Source organism: Bactrocera latifrons, unplaced genomic scaffold, assembly GCF_001853355.1.
Source record: "Bactrocera latifrons isolate USDA-ARS-PBARC rearing strain unplaced genomic scaffold, ASM185335v1 scaffold_300, whole genome shotgun sequence".
In the NCBI taxonomy this organism is placed as follows: domain Eukaryota; kingdom Metazoa; phylum Arthropoda; class Insecta; order Diptera; family Tephritidae; genus Bactrocera; species Bactrocera latifrons.
In genome coordinates, this window is record NW_017536631.1 from 112,867 (window position 1) to 138,510 (window position 25,644).

Consider the following 25,644-nt stretch of genomic DNA (forward strand, 5'->3'; position numbering starts at 1 on the left):
TTGCTCTTAACTGAATTGGCAGTTTTCACAAGGTACTATTTATAAAATCATTTTCTAGCACATAACCAACTATTGTGTTGGCAAAACTGTGCTCAGTAATGTACAAAAGATCCGAATAAAATTACTCAATCCACATTTAAGAAATAAATTCGCAAACAAGTTTTTGTTTACCATGAAACCCTAACCTCTCCCTTAATACAAAGAGTCACTGTAAGGTGGAGATTTTGAGTTTTCCTTGAATGGTGTCAGTATACATACATATGTATCTCATAAACTACTAAAGTTATATTGTAAATATTTCACACACCCCTAAGTCTTACAAATAAGGAGAATATATAATGATTGAGTGTTGAATATGAGATTCATCATTTTAGTCCCAATGCGCAATTTTTAAGGCGAAATTTAAAAATCTGATTAATCGGTTGCATGCGAGATATGTGATAAAGTTGTCGGATCTAAGTCTTAAATTTCATTCAGATATCTCAAATACTGACGAACACATTTTTATGATTTAAATTTAAAAATCTGATTAATCGGTTGTATGCGAGATATGTGATAAAAATTTCATTCAGATATCTCAAATACTGACGAACACATTTTTATGATCCCCAAAGAACTTCGCCTTAAAAATCGTTGGTTTCAAACCGGGTCTAGACCTATAGTTTCTTAACAAAATTTATTCAGAATAATTCGTAGAATATTTCCTGTTATTCCCCGTAAATCGACCCGCTCTAATGCATATATTTCTGAATTTATGCTGCTAAAGTGTATGAACGTGCTTTCGTAAAGTTAGTAATGTATGTGCTTATTTAGGACTTTTCTGACAAAAACTCATATATGTAATAATAATAGACTATTAATTAATTAAGTGATTAAGTCACGTAATAAAAATAATTCAGTTGTTTGTGGTATTGTGGAAAAGCTTTGGAAGAAAATATCAGTGAAACATTTAATACTTTCAAGGTGATTTCGTGTCAAGCAACAATTTCTTACTTCGAGGTCTGTTTTACTAGTTGTGATACCAACATACTGTTAAGATAGCACCGTTTATTCTAATATATTAAACCGAATTGTATATGTATTGTACTTACCTATGCCCATGTACTTGTATTTATTAACGAATTATTAAATGAGTACTGATACGAGTTTTTGGCTCTGCGAAAAAAATTTAAAATATTGTATTACTGTTAGAATATGTTTTAATATACTGTAGATACATTCATACATACATATGCGTATTTACGATTAGTTACGTGCGCTAAAATCTTTTAAAGACTTGATTATTGGGATACTGTTTTTACCTATAATTCATATTGAAGTCGATAAATTGCTATGAAACACGAATTTTAATCTAAAGAGCTTTTATCTTGTCATACGGATATATGTACATACATACGAGTATATTGGTTAATGACCAAAAACGACCAATTCCATACAAACACCAATTCGAGTGTGACCGAAAAATTTATACTCTAGAAAGATTATCACCATATTTCATACATATTTTAATTTAAAAGTATTGCATCCATTATTTACATTCACACGCAAGAAGTTACATTAATAAAGTCAACCGGAAACTCCACAATATTTATATTACGAATTTGAAGGCTAAGGCCCCCTTATATACATACATATGTACATTTGAGCATTTCCCAACATTTTAAGAAATGTTCAGCCCACAATTTTCCCTGTCTACTGCGATCTTCTATACCAAATTACAGTTTTTTCCTTAATTTAGTGCTTAATTATGAGTGGCAGTGGTTTGATTACACCCTTCTACAATACCAGCCCTCCTCGGGTGCCAAAGAACATACATATGTACCCAGTTTCATCAAGATATCTCAATTTTTACTCAAGTTATCGCTTTCACGGATAGAAGGATGGGCAGACAGTCCCCRTATTTGAACTCGTCGCGTTAGCCTGATCATATAAATACATACATTTATAACTACATATCTATTTCGATAGATTTGGTTTAGGTAATACGTACAACCGTTAGGTGAACAAAACTCATATACTCTGCGCAAACTGTTGCGGGATCATAAAAAACTGCATTTTAAGAAGAATAAATTCTAAAGTGGAGTGTTCAGATACACGGATTTGTAAACGAATAATTATATATAATCTTTCAGAAATATCTTGAGACCCTTATATCCTATAGTATATATGCATGTATAATTAAAAAAGGCATATTCAGGTAGTAAAATAAATTCAACTGCTAACATTTATTTACAAATATTATATGCAGATACCGGACGGTGTGACTAGTTCCTCTTTTCAACGAGCACAGTTATACAATGATCACGACCGAATGTACTAAAACATGTTTGAAGTTCCAGAAGTGTACTTTTCAGCATTTTATTACTTTGTCGGTCACAGCTACATGGCTGCTGTCTTTTTTATTGAAAAAAGCAAATTCCATTCCAATGTTACTTTGCTTTCATAAAATAATACGATACATACATTTATTTCTATGTACTTCCATTTTCAATTTATCGAACTAAACAAATACACTAGCTTTGTCAACAAGCTGTTTTTTAAATCTCTTTTCAAAAGTTGTTTTGTCGTGGTTTAAATGGCCGCAACTTAGGTGATGTGTTGCTACAAAATCTTGCTTACAAAAAAAAYGCTATCATAAGCTTCAACGGCCTTAGCTCTCGTTTCAAGTTGGCATAAACTTTTTTTTTTCTATTTTGAATTACGAATTCCGATTTACCTTTTTCATAATTGCTATAGAATATATTTTGTTTTTAAAAATAAATATCCTATGTATTTCTCAATAGTTTCATGATGGTCAAACATACTTACATTCACATTTATAGCACAGGGTGGCACAAAAAAACCGTAATAACTTTTTTTTAATCAATGCATAATTTTTTGTTTCATTACATAAATTTTGTTTTATTTTATATAATTAATTATTTTCAAAGATTATGGATCGTAAATAACTTCCATGCTCAGTCACGCATATGCGGCAACTAACTAGAAAATTATTAGACATAACCACATAAAAAAGTATGGGGCAATCAGGTCAGGTGACCTTGGGGGCCAGCGGAAAGTGAGTTTCTCTGCAATAATCTATCTGGCTATGTTTGCCTTTGCTATTTTTTGCTGGAACCAAACTAATCTAACTATCTATTTCAAAATTGACCACATTAGAGATAAATAAGCAATTTATCAAGTCCTTCGACCATTTCAATAATTTTTTGGTAAAATTCCAGGCGTTTTAACTAGCTTGATTTTTATGTTTGTACGGAAAAAGGTTTAAGTCATCATGAATTATCCGTTGTGCCGATAAGTTGGAAGTCGAAACTTTTGGATTTGTCTGGATTGATGAAGCAACAACCGTGGTTGTTTCTTGAACACGAACATACAGACCTCGAGGGTACAGGCTTCTTGCGATACGTCCAGATTCGTCAAACATATTTAACAACCTTATAATAATCCATTTACTCGGGGAGTGCCGCCAAAATCCCATCTGAATTCTCTTTGGAAGGAAATGACAAACCTCTTTTTAGTATCCCAAGCTTTACTTATTAAAAGATTTAAATAATAACCTGCCAAATAATAAAAGTAAGTCCACTGCCTACTTAGAAAAAAGTTATTACGGTTAGTATGGATATGACTTCCGAAATTCATGACAAAGGATTATTAACAACACACCAGATATAACTATATATTACAATCATCTATATAACATTATATTTTTTAAGCCTGTGGTTACAGAATGCGAATAAATACGACCTTGTTGTTCTCATTATCTTTCGTCCGCTATTCATAATGAGAATGAGGTTGAAATCGAAATGATCACTTTACGTACGCTTCCACACAATTATTTTAGAAATAATACTTATTATTCATCTTATTAGATATAATATTTATAAGTTTCTTCATTTCATATTTAGTCAATAGCCAATTAAAGRAGTCAATAAATGTATGTATATTGAATATTTTTGATATCACTGTCATACATACATACATCCTTTTATCCATCGTGAGCTCAAACGTTTAAACTTTTGCGCATTTGAAACTGCTCTACTTCTGCTTCTTCTATTTGTATTTATGAGTAAACTTTGAAAAATGTATTTTTGCTTTATTAATTTAAGTTCTTGAAAGTGCTTCAATTTATAAATTTTTCGATATCTCCATATGCTTTTGTATATGTATATGCTCATCAATACAAATGGGTGTAGAAAGTTAAAATATCAACGCTKTGATCTACATAACTAAGATATTTATGATTTTGAATTATAGTTCATTTACAAATTAACTAATCATAAATTATAGCAAAACACTGATGACCTAATATACTATTTCCGCCAACTGATTGCAATTTAGGAAATAAACACCAAGCTTCACTAGGGTAAATACTATATTATTCATACCAATTTACATACTGGAGGGGAAGTTAGGACAAAAACCCAAACCCACTGTGTTGGGAAATGTTAGATAGTAAAGCTTCATCAAGCATGTATCATATTTTAATAGGCGCCGCGTTTCAAATAATTTGGAAAAAAAACCGCATGGTGTTTTTCTTTTTTATAGTGTAGTAAGTGTAGTAACTAAACTAATCCCTTTTTGTCTAATACTTACATTTATAAGAAAATCGTATTGGCTTTCCACAGGCACATATATATGAATGTACCGCATGTACAAATATCAACATGCATATACATATGTATATGCACATGAATACTCGCAAGTGGTTGTGCAAATGAAATAAATTATCAAGCAAATTTGATTATCACTAAATTGTTTAGCCTTATATGTGTGAACATATATATGAATTTATATACCGATGTATTCATATTTATACACAGTGTTATCGTAATTTGCGCCAATTTTAAATGAACACAGACTCGTAAAAAATACTCAATTTGTGTTGATTATACACATAAATAATTGTGGTACAGCAATGCAAATAACGTGGGTGCTTACATTTTTTATATAATAGTTTATGAGACCACAGTGCGGATCTCAATACCTCACCATAAAATATTTAATATATTAATATATTTATTCATTTTTTATAACCCAGAATTCAATCTAAGTACTAGACGTAAAAACCACCTTTCCATAGTCAAAGAATACATGTTATAAAAATCAAAATACTAATCGGATTTTTACCAATAAACCATTTTCTTTTGAGTATGTGCTATATATTGCAAATGTATATGTATCATATCAACGAGTACTGACAAGGCAAACTATTTAAAACAAATTGCTTATTTCGGAATTCGTACTGCTTTTACTCTAAAGTCGAATCTATGCCACTCTATTAACGAGTGGATGCACTTACAAAGTTAAAGACCTTTGTATACACGCAAACCTCGTTTTTAATCTACCATACGGCACGTTTCGATGCTGTGCCAACGTCTTAATAGTATGTATGGCTGTGGTATAGAAAAAGGCGTTTAAATTTTTTTAGCAAATACGATCTTTCATATTTGCCGGATCAACTTCAAATATTTTAAGAATATTTTCAAATATRTGTACATTCGATATAAATGAACATACATGCAAAATAATCGATTTTTTTTATTTAAAAGTGCACCTTGAAGATAGATTCATACAAATGTGCTATCATAGTTAGAAATTTGAATTTATTGACGTTATTGTTGAAGTTAGTTAATACATACGAGTACATAAATACTCGAAAACATTTTTAAGGTAAGAAAATACATATAAACGTATTGCCACTCAAAGTTATACGTTGTATTTATTTCAGATAAACCCAGTGCCGGATTAGCCACGTAGCAAGAGTAGCAAATGCCCCGCGCTCCAACTGACCGTAATTAAAAAAATATCAATTTAGRTGAAACGTAAAATATCCTTGCATGTCCGTCAAAAGAAAATAAGTATAATTATTAAATGTTTACCATATTTTTATTGGAAATAACTGTTTAAAAATATTCTTGTGACCTTCCATATTATAAAAAAAAACATTATTTTATATCATAAAATACAGTAATTAAAAGGTTCTATCTAGTTATTTCTTTTTCCAAGCGGGCGCTGACCTCTTAACAGGGCAAACATTTTAGTTCAGTCCAGCCTTAAGAACAAGGTGTCTCAGAGTCTCAAGCCATGTTCTGCCATCTGGACCATAGTGCTGATCAACTCGCTCAAAGTTTACTAGATTTCTTGAGTGAGAGTGGCATTAATGCCAAAGATTGTCGTGGGCAAAGCTATTATAATGCCAGCAACTGGAGTGGGAAATACATCGGCTTACAAGCCCGAATTAAGAAAATAAATAAGTCTACATTCCCTGTCTTGCACATTCATTAAATTTGGATGCCAAGTGCGCTGCAGACTACTGTACAGAAGCATTACTTTTCTTCGATTTCATTGAAAACCTCTACCACGTCTTACGAAGGCACTTAAAGATTCTGCTTCAAAAATTGTGATTTTGAAACGGTTATCGGACACTTGGTGGTCAGCCCGAGTTAATGCTACGAAGGCACTTTTATGTGGTTTATCACTATTAAGCAAGTATTGGAAGACATTTTCAATAACGTGGATCAAAAAGCGGAGTGGCGTAATAAAGCTTACGGACTACTTTCAACGATGAATAAGTTAGAAACGGGAATAATGACAATTACGTGGAACGAAGTCCTAGAACGCTTGCAAGCGACTAGTGCTTCGTTGCAATCGTCTGATCAAGACCTTAATAAAGGGATACGCCCTTTATGAATTATTAAATGGCTACGTCCATGCAATGCGATCCACTATTTCAGGTATTGAGGCAAGAGTCAAAGATCTGACCTACTGTGAAGCATACCAGCAACAGACATCACGACGAATCAAGCGAAATACAAAGTACGACCACTTCAGCAGCTCTACTACACACGACGACTTTGTTGAAAATCAAGCACCTGGACAACGTTTCGAATTTGAGGTGTTTTTTGTCATTATTGATAACGTACTGTCTACTTTAACTAAACGTATGAAGCATATCATAAAATTACAAGTGTTTTTGAAGTATTTCGACAGCTAAAATCTCTACCAACGGAAGAGTCCTACCAACAGAAGAGATTTTGGAAAAATACTCTAATATAGTCAGTGCTTATGAAGATGATTTGGAGAACAGCCTAGGCGGCGAATTAGTGCAGTTTGCAGAACTACTGAAAACAGATGAGGCTGCTGTTATTGAGAAAGAAAGAAGAAACAGGAGCCTCTGGAACAGCAATACTATAAACTTTTATTAAATAATTCTTTAAAATCGTGTTTTTCAAACTTAGAAATTGTTTTGCGAATTTACTTATCTCTCATGATCACTAACTGCAGTGGCGAACGTTCTTTTTCAAGATTAAAACGTATTAAAAATGAATTAAGGAACACGATGAGCAAAAAACGTCTTAATCGTCTCACTTTGTTAAATATAGAGCATGACTTTCTTAAAGAAGTCGATATTGAAGCCTATAATAAATCCAGAAAAGTTTATTTGTAACAATTCTGTTTTATTTAGTATTCTAAACTTGAGAACCTAAAGGAACCCAAGGGCCCCTTAACAGAATTTGCTAGCTTAACCCGGCACTGGATAAACCATATTACTCTCTCTGATTTATATATAAATATATTATTAAATAAAAATCAAAAAGAAAAATTATAGTAGAAATTCAACAGGTAATTTTAAGATGTTATAAAGAAAAAATTTAATAATGATAAGAATTTTAAAAAGCTTGATTAAAGTGAACGAATTACCAGTTAAACGCAAAGATAACGGTGGTTTATAAAATTGTCAGCAATTGCATGAAAATTCGGCGGCACATCTCTATAAAATGGCCTGTTTTAATAGCTAATTTCTACGTTAATTATACGTTATTTTAGCAATACGTAGTTATAGAATAAGTTCTTTTACTTAGAACTATTAATTTAAATACTATTAAAATAAAATAATTTATATATTTTCACCTTTGAGTTAATAAATCCACAAAATTTAGCAACATATTTTTATCTTTCAGATCCTTCAATCCATTGTGAATGAAAAGGCCGCTACAACGAAATATATTTTTTAATAATAATCATAAGCAACAAATGTTTCAATATATTATCAAAACAACTGATTCAGCATAAAATCCAAATACACAATTTGATATTTTTAAACCCAGAAAGGTTAACGAGAATATAAGTTACTTCTTTTAAAAAGTTGTTTAAACTATATTCAAAATTACCGCCTATCACCCACCCACACCAAAAGTCAAACAAAACCCGGCCAATATGGACTCCGGTCCAGGGCCGGGGTTTGACGATGAACCACCACCAGAGCCTCGAGATGGGTGGCTACTGGTGCGCGTTCATGTGCCCGAACTAAACGTCTTTAAATGTCTTCAGTTTCCGTCAGATCGTTTAGTTTGGGATGTGAAACAGCAGGTGCTCTCCTCATTGCCAAAGGTAAGTCCTTAAAGTCGCATAAAATAATTAAAAAGCTAATTTTTAACCCGAAATATATATGCATTTTTTATTAAATTTACATATATACAAAAATTTACGTATTACATAATTTGAATGTGTTGGCAAAACAAAATGATCTATTCCAAAATATAATAAAATATTTCAGAAAGCCATTTTTTTAATTTGTTAAAATTGGTATTAAAAAAATACTATAGCAAATTAATTTATATAAGTACATCTAGTACAATCGATATAAAAATTAAGTAACTTGTGCTTTGTATTATTGCTAAACATATTTTTAGCTTCAAATGCTCTGCAAACTCAACTCAAGTACAAATCCAGGATATAGACACCTTTTTTGAAATTTACTGAAAGCAGATTTAAAATAAATCTAAATCGGGAATTATTTTTCATAATGGATATGTTCTTGACTTGAGAGATTTCGAATTTTGCTTCTTTAATTTATGTGAACTTTGCTTTTCTCTTCTTATTATGATTTTTATCAATATGCTTTTACTTCCAAATAAATACTAATCAACGTACACAAATACTTATAATATACCTACATACATTTGTGCAATGAGTGGTCTCGCAACACAACTACTGACATATGTACGCCCACCTCACGAAATGATCGCACTACAACAACATACATATATTAATATATACAACACTGGATTAATTTTCCATATTATGTTTTTCGCTAAAAATTCCATAGGTGGCCTTTTGGTTTAAGGTTGGTGTTGAATGTTCATTATTTTGCATGCTAAAACCAACTTGTGTTGCTCAACTGTCATTAAATTACGAACTAAGAAATGTATTTGTTAAGTTAAGTTAAGATTTTAAGTTAAATCCTTTATATTAAGTATATCTTTTACCCCTTCCGCACAGGAACTTAAGGAGAGTTTTAATTATGGACTTTTCAGTCCACCTTCAAATGGTAAAGCCGGGAAATTTCTTGATGAAGAGCGGCGCTTAGGTGATTATCCGTTTAATGGACCTGTCGGCTATTTAGAGGTGATTTGAAGTTCTCCAACATATTCAAGTACAATAATTAAATTGCATGTCTTTCGTATACTATTACTAGCTTAAATATAAGAGACGTGTTTACAAAATGCTGAATTTGGATGAGAGACAATTGAAGGCATTACACACACGCGCAAACTTACGACGATTTCTTGAATGCATACATGCTGGACATGTAGACAAGATTGCAAAAATGTGTTCCAAAGGCTTAGATCCGAATTTTCATTGCCCAGAAAGTGGAGAGACCCCACTAACTGTTGCCACTGGAGCTAAAAAACCAAATAAATTACTGATAGCATTAGTTAATGGCGGTGCTTTACTTGACTATCGCACCAAAGACGGTACTACAGCTCTACATAAAGCCGTTGAAAAGGACTCACTGGAAGCTGTAACGTAAGTTTACAGAACATATTTCTTTTCATTCAATATATGTATGTAAAATAAATATTTTTATTGTTCTATAAGAACCCTACTAGAATTAGGTGCATCACCTAATTACAAGGATGGGCGAGGTATAACACCTCTCTATTTATCTATAGCCCGTAAGTGCGACCCAAAGGTAACAGAGAGCTTGCTACATGATCACGCCACATTAGGTATACAAGACACTCAAGGTTGGAACGAGGTTCATCAGGTTAGTATCTTATTATTAAGTTTTTAATCCGTAAATTAAAATTTATCTAAAAAGAATATAAAATACATATCGGGTTCTGGTAAAATATTGTAACTAAATAATATTTTGTTAATATAAGATAAAACACAGAAAATTATAACAAACACTTTCCGCTTAAAGAAACTTTTATCTCGAACTAAACTCTTGGCTCTGGTTTTGCAAGAACAGTTCAAAGAAGGATTTCCAATGTAATTGTGATAAGGACGAACTTACGGGTTCCAAAATATAAACTTTGACTTAATCATATCAAAATGTAGCTTTCTTTGTTATTTTAAATTAAATTACAAAACTATCCTATATTTAGCTTTCCCGTAAATTTATTTTACTTATTTAGAACATCGCTGAAATACCTTTCAATTATTAAGTGGTGATGGTGTAGATTATTATAATTTGACTAGTTTGTATTATATACATACTTAAATGCTTTTACTTAAAACAAAACTATATTTAATTCTTATTTTTCTGGCTTGAACTTAAACTACATTAATAATATACATATTTGTATTCGTATTTTGAACGTATACAAATAAAAACTATGGAATAATGGTAGGCTTGTCGGCATGGTCTTGTACACCATTTGGAGCATTTATTATTTTATGGTGCGGACATGGATGGCCGTAACGCTTCCGGTAACACACCATTGCATGTATGCGCTGTTAACAATCAAGAGGCTTGTGCAAGAATGCTTTTGTTTCGTGGTGCACAGCGGTCTGCTCTCAATTATGCCAATCAAACTCCCTATCAGGTACATATTTTTCCAATCTCTGCTTTATAAGGTTAACAACAAACGCAATTAAAATGGGTGAAAAAAACTCTACAACTTTCCATCTCAAAATAATTTAAAWGTCAATTATATGGTTCAACTAAGTTACAAATTGAATCTGTCTAATCCTTAATGATTTCATTGTCATTATATGGGAATTTTCAAAAGCAATTATGTACATACATACCAGCATCTTTGAATGGATGCTTCTCTTTTATCCCTGAATTTTCATTGTATTACTTAGATAAATCGAGATTTATTATTTTTATGCACTTCACTAATTATTCTTTTCAGTAAATATGAAAAGTTAAAGAATGCAAATGAAATGAATTTTTTATGCAGAATTTTGGATGTCCATTTGAACAAAGTATTACGTTATGCATATATCGAAAGTTCTAGAGTTATTTTTGGCGTATGTATATATTGATATTCTAAAGACTGTATTTATTTTAAATATTGTTAAAAATATTGGAAATAGTAGCAGCTTTCTTTTTATCTAAAATTGCAGCAGATTACTAACAAATAATGAAATAATACGCAAATTTCATGATTAAAATTATATATATATATATATTTCTATTAAGGTCGCCGTAATTGCCGGAAATATGGACCTTGCCGAAATTATACAGAATTTTAAACCTGACGATGTAGGTGAGTAATGACCTATTTTTTTATAAAACATTTTGGTTGGCTTCCATACACAAAAAGTGATACATACGTATGTAAATATGTGCATATCACAATCCGATGCATTGTGCGTAGTAATATTCGCTTATTAAATTGTTTTCACCCATGACAAAATATTGCATGAAAATGCACAAGTATACAAGTACCATATGTCGAAATGTGTTGAAATTCATACATCCATTTTCTATCACAATAATTTTCGAGGAAAAAAGAATAAAATATGCACTCCTACCAGAAATAACCCTATTCGCGATGTCCATATCAATCATCCACTTTACTCTAATTATTTTAAAAGTTGTACAATTTACAAGCATCATATTTGCATGTACCTAATATACATACATATATATATGAAACATACCTTTATATTTAATTTCTTTCACACTGATTTTTGTTTTTATTTCATCGTATATGTGTACAGAGTTACGCTTTTTATAGCAGTTTTCTAAAATTTGCCGTTAATTATGAATTATTCGTTTATATCTATAAAATTATAACATAAGCATTAAACTTACATATGAAATTCAAGAGTTTGGAGAACCTAAGCTCGGTTCTAAAATCGGTTCTCTTCAAACTATGATAAGCACATGGAAAAGGAAAAATTATTTAATTAAAGCAAACTATTAGAAAACAACGAAGTTAAAACAAAGATTATCATAAAATCCATCAGCCGTTCGTAGGCAGTTTAAATTTATACCGTTCATCAGATATCGTTAAGGCGTCCACTACAAACGGCAAAACCTCTAATAAAGATGTAATAAATGCCAATTATAGCTACACATCTGGAACAAAGAAAAAACGTTAAAATATAAAATCCATCATGTTTTAAATAATTAATTTCTTTAATTCTATGTTGACTCAAAACTTGCACGCAACATTATACATTTTTATGTTTATGCTGTTATTATTCCCTAAATACCTACAAATAGTATCAGTTGTTATATTAAAAAATATCACACTTTTCGTTTTAAAAAGTTTTTAATATTTGTTGGTATTTACATGGTTTTAAAACATATCGTCCCCTTTTTAGGAAATTATCATATCTGAACAAATCAAATATAATATTACTGGAGAGATTTTTTTTATTACTTGTAAAGAAAGATTTTAAATATAGAAATTATTCTTCATTGCATTTATTTAAAATATCAATATTTCCTAAATTTAAACCAATCAATAATTAATAATTACTTAATGTTTAATTGGAATACATTTTTAGATGCAAAATTTTTTTAGGAAAATAAAATTAAATTAGTTTTTGGTTTTAATGTTTGCATTATCATAATATCCATATTTTCGAAAAACTAAGTTTTTCTTTCAAGTATAACATTTTCAAGCTTATTTAGTTTAATTTTTCTGAGATTGACCTCATACCAAGATGGCGAATGGTGACCGACACAATGAGCAATACCAAAAAACGTCATCGCATTTATGCGGTCGAAAGGAATTTTCTAGTAAAAAATGAACTTGGGACAACTAATAAAAAATATTTTCTATTCTCTACCAGTTTTACTTCTTCTATGTATTGTACATTTTTTACTCTCTGAACATGTTTATACAGAATATAATAATTTTGTTCATCTAACGATTGTTTATATTTGGTTATAAGTACCAAAATAATAAGGTTAATGGTACTACAGTTAGACATAATCGGTACATTACCACGCCCACCAACTGCCACTAAGCGAAAACATATATCAACCGAACCGAGGACGAATCTTTTTGACATCTCCTCAGAGTTAAAATTGGTAAAATAGCATTGTAGTCCCGCCCACCATATAAATGTTATGATGAAAGCTACTAAATGCATGACAACTCACTGTGAGGGCGAATTTTTCTRATAACCGTACATCTTTGTGCCTAAAATAGATAACTCGGGTGAAAGCTTGCCCCAAGACCCATATAATTTATAAATCTTATGCACTTGAGGGAATTTCCCTGGCTTTGATCCTGGCAAGTTGCAAGGTCATTCCTTACTTATTTTATATATGGTGTTGGGAAACCTGAACGTTTTTGCCGGGCATTTATCCTTGCAAATCGCGAGAGTGTTAAATTTTCGTTTACAACCGAACTTAGGAGTTTCTTACTTGCTTAGTTTATGACTTAGAATTTATAATTAAGATGTATTTACATATAAGCAGAATACAGTGTGAAAAGAAATTAGTAAAGGACCTAAAATGTAACTACGTGCATAATAGTATGTGAAAAAACATAACAAGAAGTAAATAACTCCCACCACATTCCTTAGTTCCTTTTCGCGGACAACCTCGGTATAACCCAAAACGTCGGTCAGCTGTGGGCTGGCCAGGTGGCAGCTACTACAGTAGTTGCGCTGGCAGCCTGATGGGCACCTTGCCACGGAACAGCACATGTTTTCATAATGGACCGCCGTCACCTTGTCCATCCGAGCATATTCCTTATAGCTCGGCTAGTTCAAGTCTCTCCGAAGGATCGTCAGGACATCGCTCACATGAAGATGACATCAGCATTGTTACAGGTATTGAATATTATTTTCTAAACTTTATTTTTTATTATTTCTTACCTTATATTTTTCATTATTTTCTGCATATCAATTACATAAGTACATTTGCACATTTAATTATGTGATATATATGTATATGTAGTCATCTAAATGTGGAGAAAGATTATACCTCATAGGTCGAATATCACATTAATAAAATTCACTTTTTTAATAAGGAATACACTTTTTGTTAATATTTTAAACATTTTCTATTCTTACAAAAGTCATTAGTTTTTGAGGAAATCCGTCTGACTTGCTTTAATTTAATTATACACAAATATTAAAACCAAACAAAAAATGTTCATATAACTAAAATGTATATACTATCTAAATATAAATATAAACGTTTTTCGACGATTTGTTGTGGCAAGAGAAAAATACTTTGAACCTTTTTGTATATAGAATTCTTCTCCTCGTTCCCTCACAATTTGAGAGGGCTTTAGTATGCAACGAAATCAGTTTTTGATTAAATACGCTTTCAATCATCATTGGACATTTTTTATGTAACGTCAGATATACATATGAATGTATGATTGTTGTTTTCAATTCGCATTTTTATTTAGTTTGAAAAACACCAAACCAAAAGAATGATAATAACAAAAATTCAAACATAATTTGTAATTTTATTAAGTATTTAGTTAGTTTTCCGTTTAGCTCTCAAACTATGCTGCATGCAATTGCAATTAGAGGAAACTTCCCCTGTAAGATTAATTATTAAAATGGTCTGATTATGAAAATGTATTACAATTACTTATATTCTATTACTTATTTATGAACTTTAAGTAATACAAGCATTCCAACACTTAATCCAACTTCTCATACACTTATTACAAACATCGGCTGGGATGATATTAAGTGAATTTTAATGGTTTTTTCGGTTTTGGTTAATTTTTGGAACGCTGAATACGCGGTGCTCAACTACGCTACCATCTTTATTGCGACATCTACTCAACGTCTATTTTACAAAAAATTCAGGTCTTTTGGTATCAGTCTAGCGTTGACATGCTTCATGCCCAAAACATTTGAACTGCCATCGAGGCAAAAGCTTTCGTATATTCCACTTTATTCCTCAGAAACACAACATTTCAAACAACCTCGTTGTTAATTGTTTTCTATTTTAAAATTCGTCAGGTAAGCTCGCTCTAATTATAACTATAATAAATGATCTCTTCTTCACACCAACATAAAAAGTTATAGTAAAAGAAGAAAAAAATATCGAGTCCACTTCCGCGCACATGTGATGGGCCAGTCCAAATCAATTTTGATCAGATGGTATTTAGATTTTATATCTTTGCTGAATGGTTGGTCTCCGTAATAATATTGTCCGACTAGACGAGATTTCAAAAAATTTAAGTCACTTCCGAACAAATGATGAATTTTTGTGAGAGCATAATTTCGCTGAGAAAGAAAGTCGGTAGTTTTAAWAGTAAGACGTTGTTATTATGTAAATACTTTCGCAATATTATGCACGAGAATAAAAATGAAAAACACATATGATGTTATCCATTGTTTCAATTTGCATCAGCAATCCCATTTACGTATACAATAGAAAGTCGAGCATGAGTATAACTACCACTAATAGAAAAAAACTATGTCGGAATAGAAAGAAATCATTTACAAAGTAATAATTATTCTAAATAAATAGTATGACAATGAGAACAACGTTTATATAACATGTACGCACGTAAGTATTCTTGAACTTATATATTAAGCATATAGATAAATTTTTTCTTAATTTTTTTTGATATGTTTGAACTTCTTCTTTAAGTTCATATTGTAATATTTCAATAGCATGGGAATGTTTTTTTTCTACCATTATCATGCAACGGAGAGTTGCATATAAGCAATTTAGTATAACAGTTACCATTACACCGGGATATTTGTTAATGTACCAGGGCGCTAAACTTAATATAATTGTTAATGTTAAAACATTCAGAAGTGAACCACAAACAAAGAATTATGTTTCTCATACCACTAATTTTTTTTGCCCATATTTAGACAAATCACTTGGTGACACTAGTGATTTAATCAGCGATTCATCTGGTGTTGGTACCAATTCAGATTCTGCTGCATGCTCGATCGGACATCCCAGCACCATCGTGGTGTGCATGGAACCATACTCTGGTAATGCACCAGGCCATATTTCGTTGCAGTCAGGTGATGTTATTGAGGTGGTGGGATCCACTGATTGTGGTCTCCTGGAAGGATACATACGTGGTTCAAACCAATCCGGTTTTTTTCCCGTCGATTGTGTACAGGAAGTGAGCTTACGCCAAAAGAACACAACGGCAATCTCTATTGTTAGTAGCAATACCAATAACACCAGCTGCCAGTCCCCTTATCTACCACACGCTTCAACCGGGGGTTCAGTAAATAACGTAGCGAACCCCCAAAGGTCACCTCAGCTCAGTATCAGCGGTAATGCAACTACTAATGCGGCTAATAACAGTGTTGATACGCTTTCACTCAACATTATTGCGCCAGGCCATACGCAGCACTCACCTTCTATGTCATTAAATAGCAACGGATCCGACTCAATGATGAATGCCGGATACCACAACACTTTACATTTAGTTAGTCAATTCAGCAGCGCAACGGCTCCTCGATTGAAAAAGCCGTAAGTATATATATTATTCAGTGATTGGGTTCTTTGCTAGATAATGATTTTTGGATTTTATTTTTTTGGTATAATATTGCATTTTTAAGCTATTCAATTCCTCTACTAACCAATTCCAGAGGTTTAAATGAACCGCGAACAATTATTCTACACAGAGCAAAACGTGGCTTTGGTTTCATATTACGTGGAGCTAAGGCTTCCTCACCACTAATGCAATTAAAACCAACAGAACGGTTTCCAGCGCTACAATACTTAGATKATGTGGATCCAGGAGGTGTGGCAGATATGGCAGGTTTACGTCCTGGAGATTTTCTTCTGGCTATCGGCAATGAAGATGTTCGAGCAGCTTCCCATGAGAAAGTCGTAGAAATGATACGTTCCGCTGGAGCGCTTGTATCTATGACTGTTATTTCCCCTCAATTCCCTAACCAAATGCAAGCTGGAGCACAATTCTTACCAAGCATTTACCAGTTGTCAAGCGGACCGAACACACCACAAGCATCGCATCGCCAATGTGCAACTTTACCGCGAAAAATGTCACTGGGTCCTGGCACTACAGCTAGTGCCAGTGCTGGAAGTAGCGTAGTTAGTCGAATGCCAGCACCGATACCGCCACGCCGAGACCCAAAAACAACGCTAAGTGTTGGACGAGCAAGAGCGAAATCAATGGTGGCTGGTTTGGAAAATGGAGGGGAAAAAGATGACGGCGACGTACCACACACTAAATCTTCATCCGTCGAATCAATAATCACACCCACACCAACTCATCCAGGAACGCCAGTGCAGTTACGTACCGCTAGTATAAAGGCGAGACCAACATCCAGCCGCATAACTGCTGCAGAACTGGAGGAACTTTTTCAACGTCAACAGGGTGAATCAATGGATAGTTCAAACAGCTACTCCACAATGATGACCACATCCCGATTTCAGTCTGGTACAGACAGTGGACCTGCTACACCACCACCAATTACCAATTCGCCGATGAAGGCGCCTTTAGTCTACGGTAGTGTTGCTGAAATGAAACGAAAGACAAAAATTAAAAATGGAACTATGCGTTGTAAACCATGCCCCATACCGTCGGTAGGCGGATCCAATGGTCATGACTTGAAACGCTTTCATTCAACTCCAGATTTAAATACTCATTTAAATGGATCAGTCTCGACTATTTGGGCAGCAGCAAACAAAGGACACCACTCGCAAGATGATGTTGCCACACTTCATTCTTCTTTGCAACGTTTAAATGTTTTACCCCCGCCTACACACCCACCACCTCCACCACCAATTGGGCAAGTTATTAAAGTGGAGACTCGCAGCACATCGGAGTATGAGTCGACGTTATCGTTGCAGCAAAAGTTAAAGAAGCGTGCCGAAAATGATGCCGTCACTTCGGCTGCCATTGATGGTATTCAGTCGAGTTTCAATCCCTCAACAAATGCTAAAATATATGCCTCGCCACAGGAGTTACGAAATGTGATGGCATGGAAGTTACGACAATCTCAAGAGGTGTGCATGAAAAATTTAAAAGATTTATACAATTTTACCAATAAAAGTTTATAATACGTACCATTCTTTATAGAACCGACAATCTCAAAATGACCAACAGCAACAGCACCAATCTCAAGTTACACAAGTAACTTCTTCGCCACAGGCAGGATCAAATCCTTCTACACAAGCACAACAGTCTAGTAGTCAATATGCACAACCAACAACTAGTCAAGTAATGTTGCAGCAGCCGCAACTACTAGAGAAAACACATTATGATGCAGGACAACAGAATGGCAACTCTGAAATCTGCACCACAAATAACAATAACAATATTGGAGCAGGTCATGCACCTCCAATACCAGAACCAGATTATAGTTTTAGTGAGTCGGACGATGAGGATGAGAATTCTATTTTAGTTGCTAGAAATACTAAACTAAACGAAAAAATTACACTTGTAGACATTGCTGACACTAGTGGAAACAGTCAAGCAAGGTAAGCCACAAAATAATAAACATTAAACGTGCCATACTTGTTTTAAAAATTTATAATGTTGCTTCTATTTTCATTATTCATCATTTTTTCAGCGGGAGTAGCACTGGATCTACTTCCATTTCGCACTCGTTATCCGTTGATGAGATTCAACGCGTTCGCAGCAACTTGAAACAATCAAAATCATCACCAAATGGTTTTCTCAAAAGCGAAAATTCGCAAAGGCCTGTAGCTGTAAGTGAAGCTGGTGCTCCGGGACAAAACCAATCAGCTGGAATAACTGCCGAGGATCAGAAAAATAATAATAAAAACAATGATCAGCCGGTTAATGAAGTGATAGGTGAGGAAGGTGATAATAGCTCGTCAGGTGTAAGTAGTGACCAAGAAGTCGCTGGCGCAAATGTGAAAGGAAATAATACCAGAACTACTGATACGATTAAGAAAAAACCGAATGTTACAATTATTGAAGACCATAAAGCTAATAAAAATGAAGAAACTCTAGGCTCCAAATCAGGAAAAGCATCAATTACGCATTCGAATATAATCGGAGAAGACATTGCTACTAATTCACCATCAAATATTAGTAGTATAAATTGTAAGACAAAGAGCTCTTTAACATTACCATCGTCCCGTGCTGCCGAAGTGGAAGTGTTTTCAACATCTGTACCAACAACGTTAAAAGAAAAAACTGAAGATACTTTCATAGCAGAAATTTCAAGCGCGTCGAAAATTCCAACACTCAACGTTGCCAACACTGCTGCTGTATTTGAAGCTAAAGCAACGGCTACTACAGTGACCGTTAAACAAATGGTGCAACAGCAGCATGCTCCTGCAATACAACAACAGCAACATCATATATCGGCAAAAAAAGTTAAATCATTAGTAATACAAAGTCAACAAATGAGTACGAATAAAAGTCCTCAAAGCGTCAATAGTCGGGTGGGGCATGTACAGCCACAGCTTCTTTCAAGTCAGACTATGCAACAGCAGTCATCAGTTTTGCCTATAAATATACCGCAACAACATTTGCATCCAAATCAGAAACTTCTCGCCACACAGCAACATATATTTTTGCAACAACAGCAGCAGCAGCAACAACAACAGCATCATCAGCAGCAACAATTGCATCAACAGCATTTACAACAAATACTGAAAGCGAAAACTGCAGCCGCTGGTGTTACAGGTACAAATACTGCTGCCATTGTTACCAAACAACAACAACAGCTGCACAAAAAATCGCAACACGAAGGAAAAGATGCAAAATATGAATCAGAGCATGAACAACGTTCTGAAGACGAAGGCGATTTGAGTCCGTCACCACCTGCGAAGGGATTCCAGCGTCACAATTCACTGACCCGAAAACAGGCAGCGGCCATTGCTATGCAACGCGCTAGCCGCAGTGCAGCTGTCTCTTTAATGCAGTTGCCACCGCCCATTGAATCGGACAGCGACAACTACGAGTTGAACTCCACTGGCGATAATAGTAACAGCAACAAACCGATTTTAAATGTCGCCATACCATCTAGCAGTGGCCGAGCCATTCTATCTGTACCCATTAGTGCCGAAAATATAGTGCTAGCGCCACCACCACAATTTTGTGATTGTAATGACATCAAACATTCACCACAACAACAGCTAAATCACATTCAGTCAGCTCAGCAAAACAACCAACAACAATTGCACTACCCACACCAACAATATCAACTGCAAATACGTACACACATGCAAATCCAAGGTGGTGGGAGTAGCGCCATCGAAAATGCAAGCGGTACAGTTGCCATGAGCGGAGGCGTGGTAAATGTCGGTACAATCGGACGCATGCGTAACATAGGTACAACTCCTAAAACACCACACCACCGATTACATTGAATACTAAAGCTACATAACATATATATACAGGCATACATATGTGCTTATGCATGTATGAGTAAATTGCATGCAGAATTAAAAATGACTACCATATGCTGAAATATATCGTACATTCTCTCATAAAATTATTTATGCAATAAATTTTTAAGCATCGGATTACAAATTTCCTAGATATATGCAAATATTTATCAAGTCGATGACCCCGAGCTACCTTTTCTTAACTGGTCGATAAACCTAGTTTATATTACTTTAAATAAAGCAAATGCAAAGAACTGAAAGAACTGTCTTAACAACTAACATACAATAAATGGAATTTCTTACTTTCTACTAAGTCAAGTTTGAAATTGTATTTTATTTCAAGCGCTGCAGATATACTCTACTTGCTTAGAGAGCAAAGTATTGATATGAGCTTACTTTCAAAAATTAAATAAGCAAATTCAGTATTTTCAGATAAAAACTTTGAGTATTATTTTAAAAAAATTGTAAAAATATTTTTCAACACTTTGTTTGAATTAAGTCATTAAAAACATAATTGCACATATTGAATTATAAAGTTACGAAGTGCACAAATATAATATAGTAGATAAAATTAACCATGTATAATGAAATTAAGTTTATGGAAACATTTATAACAATTATAAAATATATTATGAGAATGAATAATTAAACTTAGTAAATTGCAATAACCCTATGGAATAGAAAAGCATATTAAATTAATACTACAAACAAATTTATATTTTAAAACATTTTAACGCACATAAACGCCATGATGATAAGAACCGCCAATCACTAAAAAAACTGTGTGAAAACACACATTTTTAAGGCTGACAATTACAATAAAATTAAGATCACGTTTCAGTTCATAAAAACAAAGATATTTGATTACACTTATTTAAGTGGCTGCACATACATATGTTTTATTTTAAAATCTTCTCAATAAACACATATGTATGTATGTAATTAACCTAACAGACAAACAGAGTTGCTTTCTGTTAAGTACGGCGGTTGATCGAATTATAAAATGAATAAAAACAAACTGAAACATTCACATTCTCTTCTTATGTAAATAGTGTTTACAATTCAATAATAATTATATCAATATACATCAATATTGTAAACTCTTAATTCTTCACAACAAAAATATGTAGTGCCCATACATCCGAACGAACTAAGAACATCTAATTTATGGTCCTACTTTTCTAGTGATGGTAGTGCACTTTAACTACTTTAAACAGAATACCATGTTCAATTTCTTATTAACGTCTTACCAGATCACCAAACGGAATAGTAGGACCTTTTTCATAGAACACATATACAGAGCATAATCAMATGTATGCATTTTCCAACGCAATCAATTTTTTCTGATGCATTATACAACTTTTAAAATTAGAATCTTACTTCTGGCGAAATCACACAAAGACGGATATTACGAAATTATACACCACCTTCGCAGGTGCATTTCTTATAACCACTATATCTACAAATAATTTTATCTGAAAAAGTAACCGGCCAATGATTTACATCCGACAGAAAACGTTTTACCACGCGGCTTAACATTATTTTCAACTTATTTATCTCAACTAAAATTATAATTTGTATTGAAAGCTCAAATACAAAGGTACATATGTATAGCATAATTTGATCTGTTTATAATCTATTATTTAAAGCGGTTAACACATGTGGTTACAATATACAAACATTCAATGGTTACAAGGACTTAGTCATGATGTATTAGTATGGCGGCTATGTCCAATAGTGGTCTGATATCGAAGATTCCGACAAATAAGCAGCTTCTTGGTAGAAAAACGATGTGGTAAAAATTTCGAATCGATATCTCAGAAACTAATGGTCTGCATATATACAGACGAGTCTCCGACGTTTCTTTCGAAGTGTCTGAAATCAATTGGATAGGAATAAATTCTACGCTTTAGCCCAACTCAAAATGTTAGAAAAATATATAAAATGACGAAAAGTATATACTAAAAATGCTTATTACAAATAAAGTATGGAAAATATAAAATTCCTTAGCTTTCTCAATAAGCAAAGAATTTAGTGAGTCATGTGTCCGACTGTGTCAACAAAGTAGACGGGATTGAAATATAGTAATTTAAAAAATATTAAAATAACACCACCATAGCGGAAGACTACGGAATTACCGTTGCCGCTTGGTTGCCTGTATACAGTATGAGGACAACAACCTTTAGTTTATTTACATTTTAGGAATCGTAACATGAAACATGAAAAAATGGAAAACAATGAATTTAATAATAAAATCTTTCAATAGGGTTTAAAATCTTTTAATCGTCCTAAAACTACCCAGTTTTTCAGTTTGATTAATATTGGCTAATTAATAGAATCAGAATAATTAGTTTCTTACTATCAATTTATAAGGATGCAGCATTTACGCACAATTCTTACAATTAAAAATACTAGTTTAATCACATTAATACAAAAATATGAATATAAATACTACTTACAAAATTCAAAAAGTACTTAAAGCACTTGTTTAAAGAAACGAGTTTTTGATATCAATTTTAGTATATAGTAATTCAGTTAGAAACGCTCCTAAATAATACAAAATATTTTCTTTAAGAAATGTCAACTGCTCAATAGCTGTTTCTTGATTTTGACATTTCTGCGTACTATAAACAAGGTATGAGGGTAATCGATATTATACTCGTATTATTGCATGCAGTAGGTATCCAATATCCATTCCTAATGTATATTTCGGTATACGCTTGCCGAACTACAACTATTCTCGCTATAGTATAGAATGGCTGTAAAATATATAATTAACTAAGCCTTAACATTTACATACTAATGTAAGTATATTAACATATGTGACCTTGTCAACGGAAAAGGGGCTTAGGTGTCAAAATATCAATTTTCACTTTTTAGTTGATTCGGATGGAAGATGAGATGCTTTTTCACGTGATAGAATCCAAAAAAAAATCCTCCTCCTTTACTTCAACAACAGACAGGTCAATCTTAACAAAAGTTTATTCGGTATCATCTTCTGCCTGAGATACACATACTTCGTCTTCATCATAATCGCTCCCTTTTTGTAGACCAAGTCACATATGTACATATTATAGCACATGTGTGCTAATAGAAATTATATGAACATACATATATGTATATGTTCATGGTAGGGTGTCTGTTATATACAACAACTACATAATAAATAACAATTCGCTGTTACATAATTTGATGCTTCATTTCCTTTTGAAATTTTTGGAATCATTGCAATTGCTCTCAGCTTCAAATGAATACTGAAAAAGTATAATAAATTTTCACAATATACAGATACCTAATAACAAAAATTTGATAATGAAAAATATTTTTGGATACCGCGTAAATAAAGCGTGCAAAATTTGAGATAATAATATTGTGAGAATGGCAGAAATTGGCCCGACTCGAGTTACCCGTGTGAATTCACTGCGTAACACAGAAATGGAAGTTGCTGATGATGAGTAACAATACAATCATCTCATTCTCTAACTACTTAAAAGTTTTGCGTTAACAATACACTAAATACAATTGTTTTGTTAATCCGAGCAATTATTATCAATTTTCAAAATACGTACCCATGTAGTTATAATGACCACATGTCACATTTTAATTTTTTTGAAAAGCAATTATGATAACCCTCTATGTATGCTTCAAGTTTATCAAAGAACACAACTAAGGTAAAAAAATAAACTTGAATGTTAAAAATGATAAATGTTGTTAAACGCGTCTTTTGTTGACATATTAAGAAAATATTATGATGAAGTTCGATCAAATTATTCGCATAAGCTATAACAAAATAATCAGTGAAACCATATATGTGTACATATATATGTACAGACAGACGTAAACATTCAAGAAATGCATAACTTCTTTTGAGAGACCCACAAAAGTGGAGACAACGTCACTACATAAAATTCTGTACATTTCTCCACCTTCTTTGATTAAGTACATACATATATTCAATTGTAAGTAAAAAATTATCTAAATGCATATGTAATTTCTTATATAGAGTTGCATACCGAAGAACGTACAACCGTTCTGTCTGTAGCAAAAAGTACATTAGCAGTAGGAAGTTTACATGAATAAAAGAAATTTTAATAAACCAATAAAATAAAAACAAATGCTTCTTTTTCATAACGTACATATGTATATACGTACATACATAATATAATGTATACGTATATGTATATGTGTGTAGGTATGTACAGTGGACCAATAAAGTTTACATACACCTAGTTCTATTAAATTACGACACGTTTATTTGTTCCAAAATTAATAAATTTTGTGGTTTCTTCTATTCATTTCAAAAGATATATATTTAACATTTAGCATATCAAAATACTTCTTTTTTACACAAATAAAAAAAATAATGCTAAAGCTTAAAATGGGCATAATTTATTTGAAAAAAGTTTCGTACACTAATGATTATTTATATAAATCAAAAGTAATTACAGTTTTAGCGGTTTTTAGCTTACATTTTGTTGATATTATTCTTCCTAGACATCGATGTATGCTCCCCACTCAATTTCTAGTATTCTTCTTCTGGATTGGCGTAGACACCGCTTACGCGAGTTAATTATAGCCGAGTTAACAACAGCGCTCCAGTCGTTTCTTCTTTTCTCTACGTGGCGCCAATTAGATATTCAAAGTGAAGCCAGGTCCGTCTCCACTTGGTTCTTCCAACGGAGTGGAGGTCTTCCTCTTCCTCTGCTTCCCCCGGCGGGTACTGCGTCGAATACTTTTAGAGCTGGAGTGTTTTCGTCCATCCGGACAACATGACCTAGCCAGCGTAGCCGCTGTGTTTTAATTCGYTGAACTATGTCAATGTCATCGTAWATCTCGTACAGCTCATCGTTTCATCGAATGCGATATTCGCTGTGGCCAACGCGTAAAGGACCATAAATCATTCGCAGAACTTTTCTCTCGAAAACTCGCAACGTCGACTCATCCGTTGTTGACATCGTCCAAGCCTCTGCACCATATAGCAGGACGGGAATTATGAGCGACTATATAGATTATTTGTTTGTCGAGAGAGGACTTTGCTTCTCAATTGCCTACTCAGTCCGAAGTAGCACCTGTTGGCAAGAGTTATCCTGCGTTGGATTTCTAGGCTG

At 33.1% G+C, this 25,644-nt stretch overlaps 1 protein-coding gene and 1 long non-coding RNA gene across 2 annotated transcripts in view; one reads left to right on the plus strand and one right to left on the minus strand.

Moving 5' to 3' along the window:
* LOC108970561 overlaps window positions 1-21,566 on the plus strand; it is a gene marked incomplete at its 5' end in the record, with an annotated part of 23,475 nt that extends 1,909 nt beyond the window's left edge. The window contains 12 exon segments of the mRNA XM_018936018.1: window positions 7,962-8,391; window positions 9,110-9,127; window positions 9,283-9,408; window positions 9,479-9,810; window positions 9,883-10,051; window positions 10,641-10,835; window positions 11,438-11,504; window positions 13,786-14,034; window positions 16,057-16,675; window positions 16,795-18,178; window positions 18,252-18,652; window positions 18,745-21,566. Coding sequence (XP_018791563.1) covers window positions 8,218-8,391; window positions 9,110-9,127; window positions 9,283-9,408; window positions 9,479-9,810; window positions 9,883-10,051; window positions 10,641-10,835; window positions 11,438-11,504; window positions 13,786-14,034; window positions 16,057-16,675; window positions 16,795-18,178; window positions 18,252-18,652; window positions 18,745-20,518 — 5,508 coding nt within the window. The 3' untranslated portion in view covers window positions 20,519-21,566.
* A 579-nt stretch (window positions 21,567-22,145) lies between these two features.
* On the minus strand, window positions 22,146-24,645 carry LOC108970564. Its single transcript, XR_001993488.1, has 2 exons — window positions 22,996-24,645; window positions 22,146-22,411 (listed from the first exon to the last, which is right to left on the minus strand). It is a non-coding gene; the product is annotated as an uncharacterized LOC108970564 (long non-coding RNA).
* Window positions 24,646-25,644: the final 999 nt, after the last annotated feature.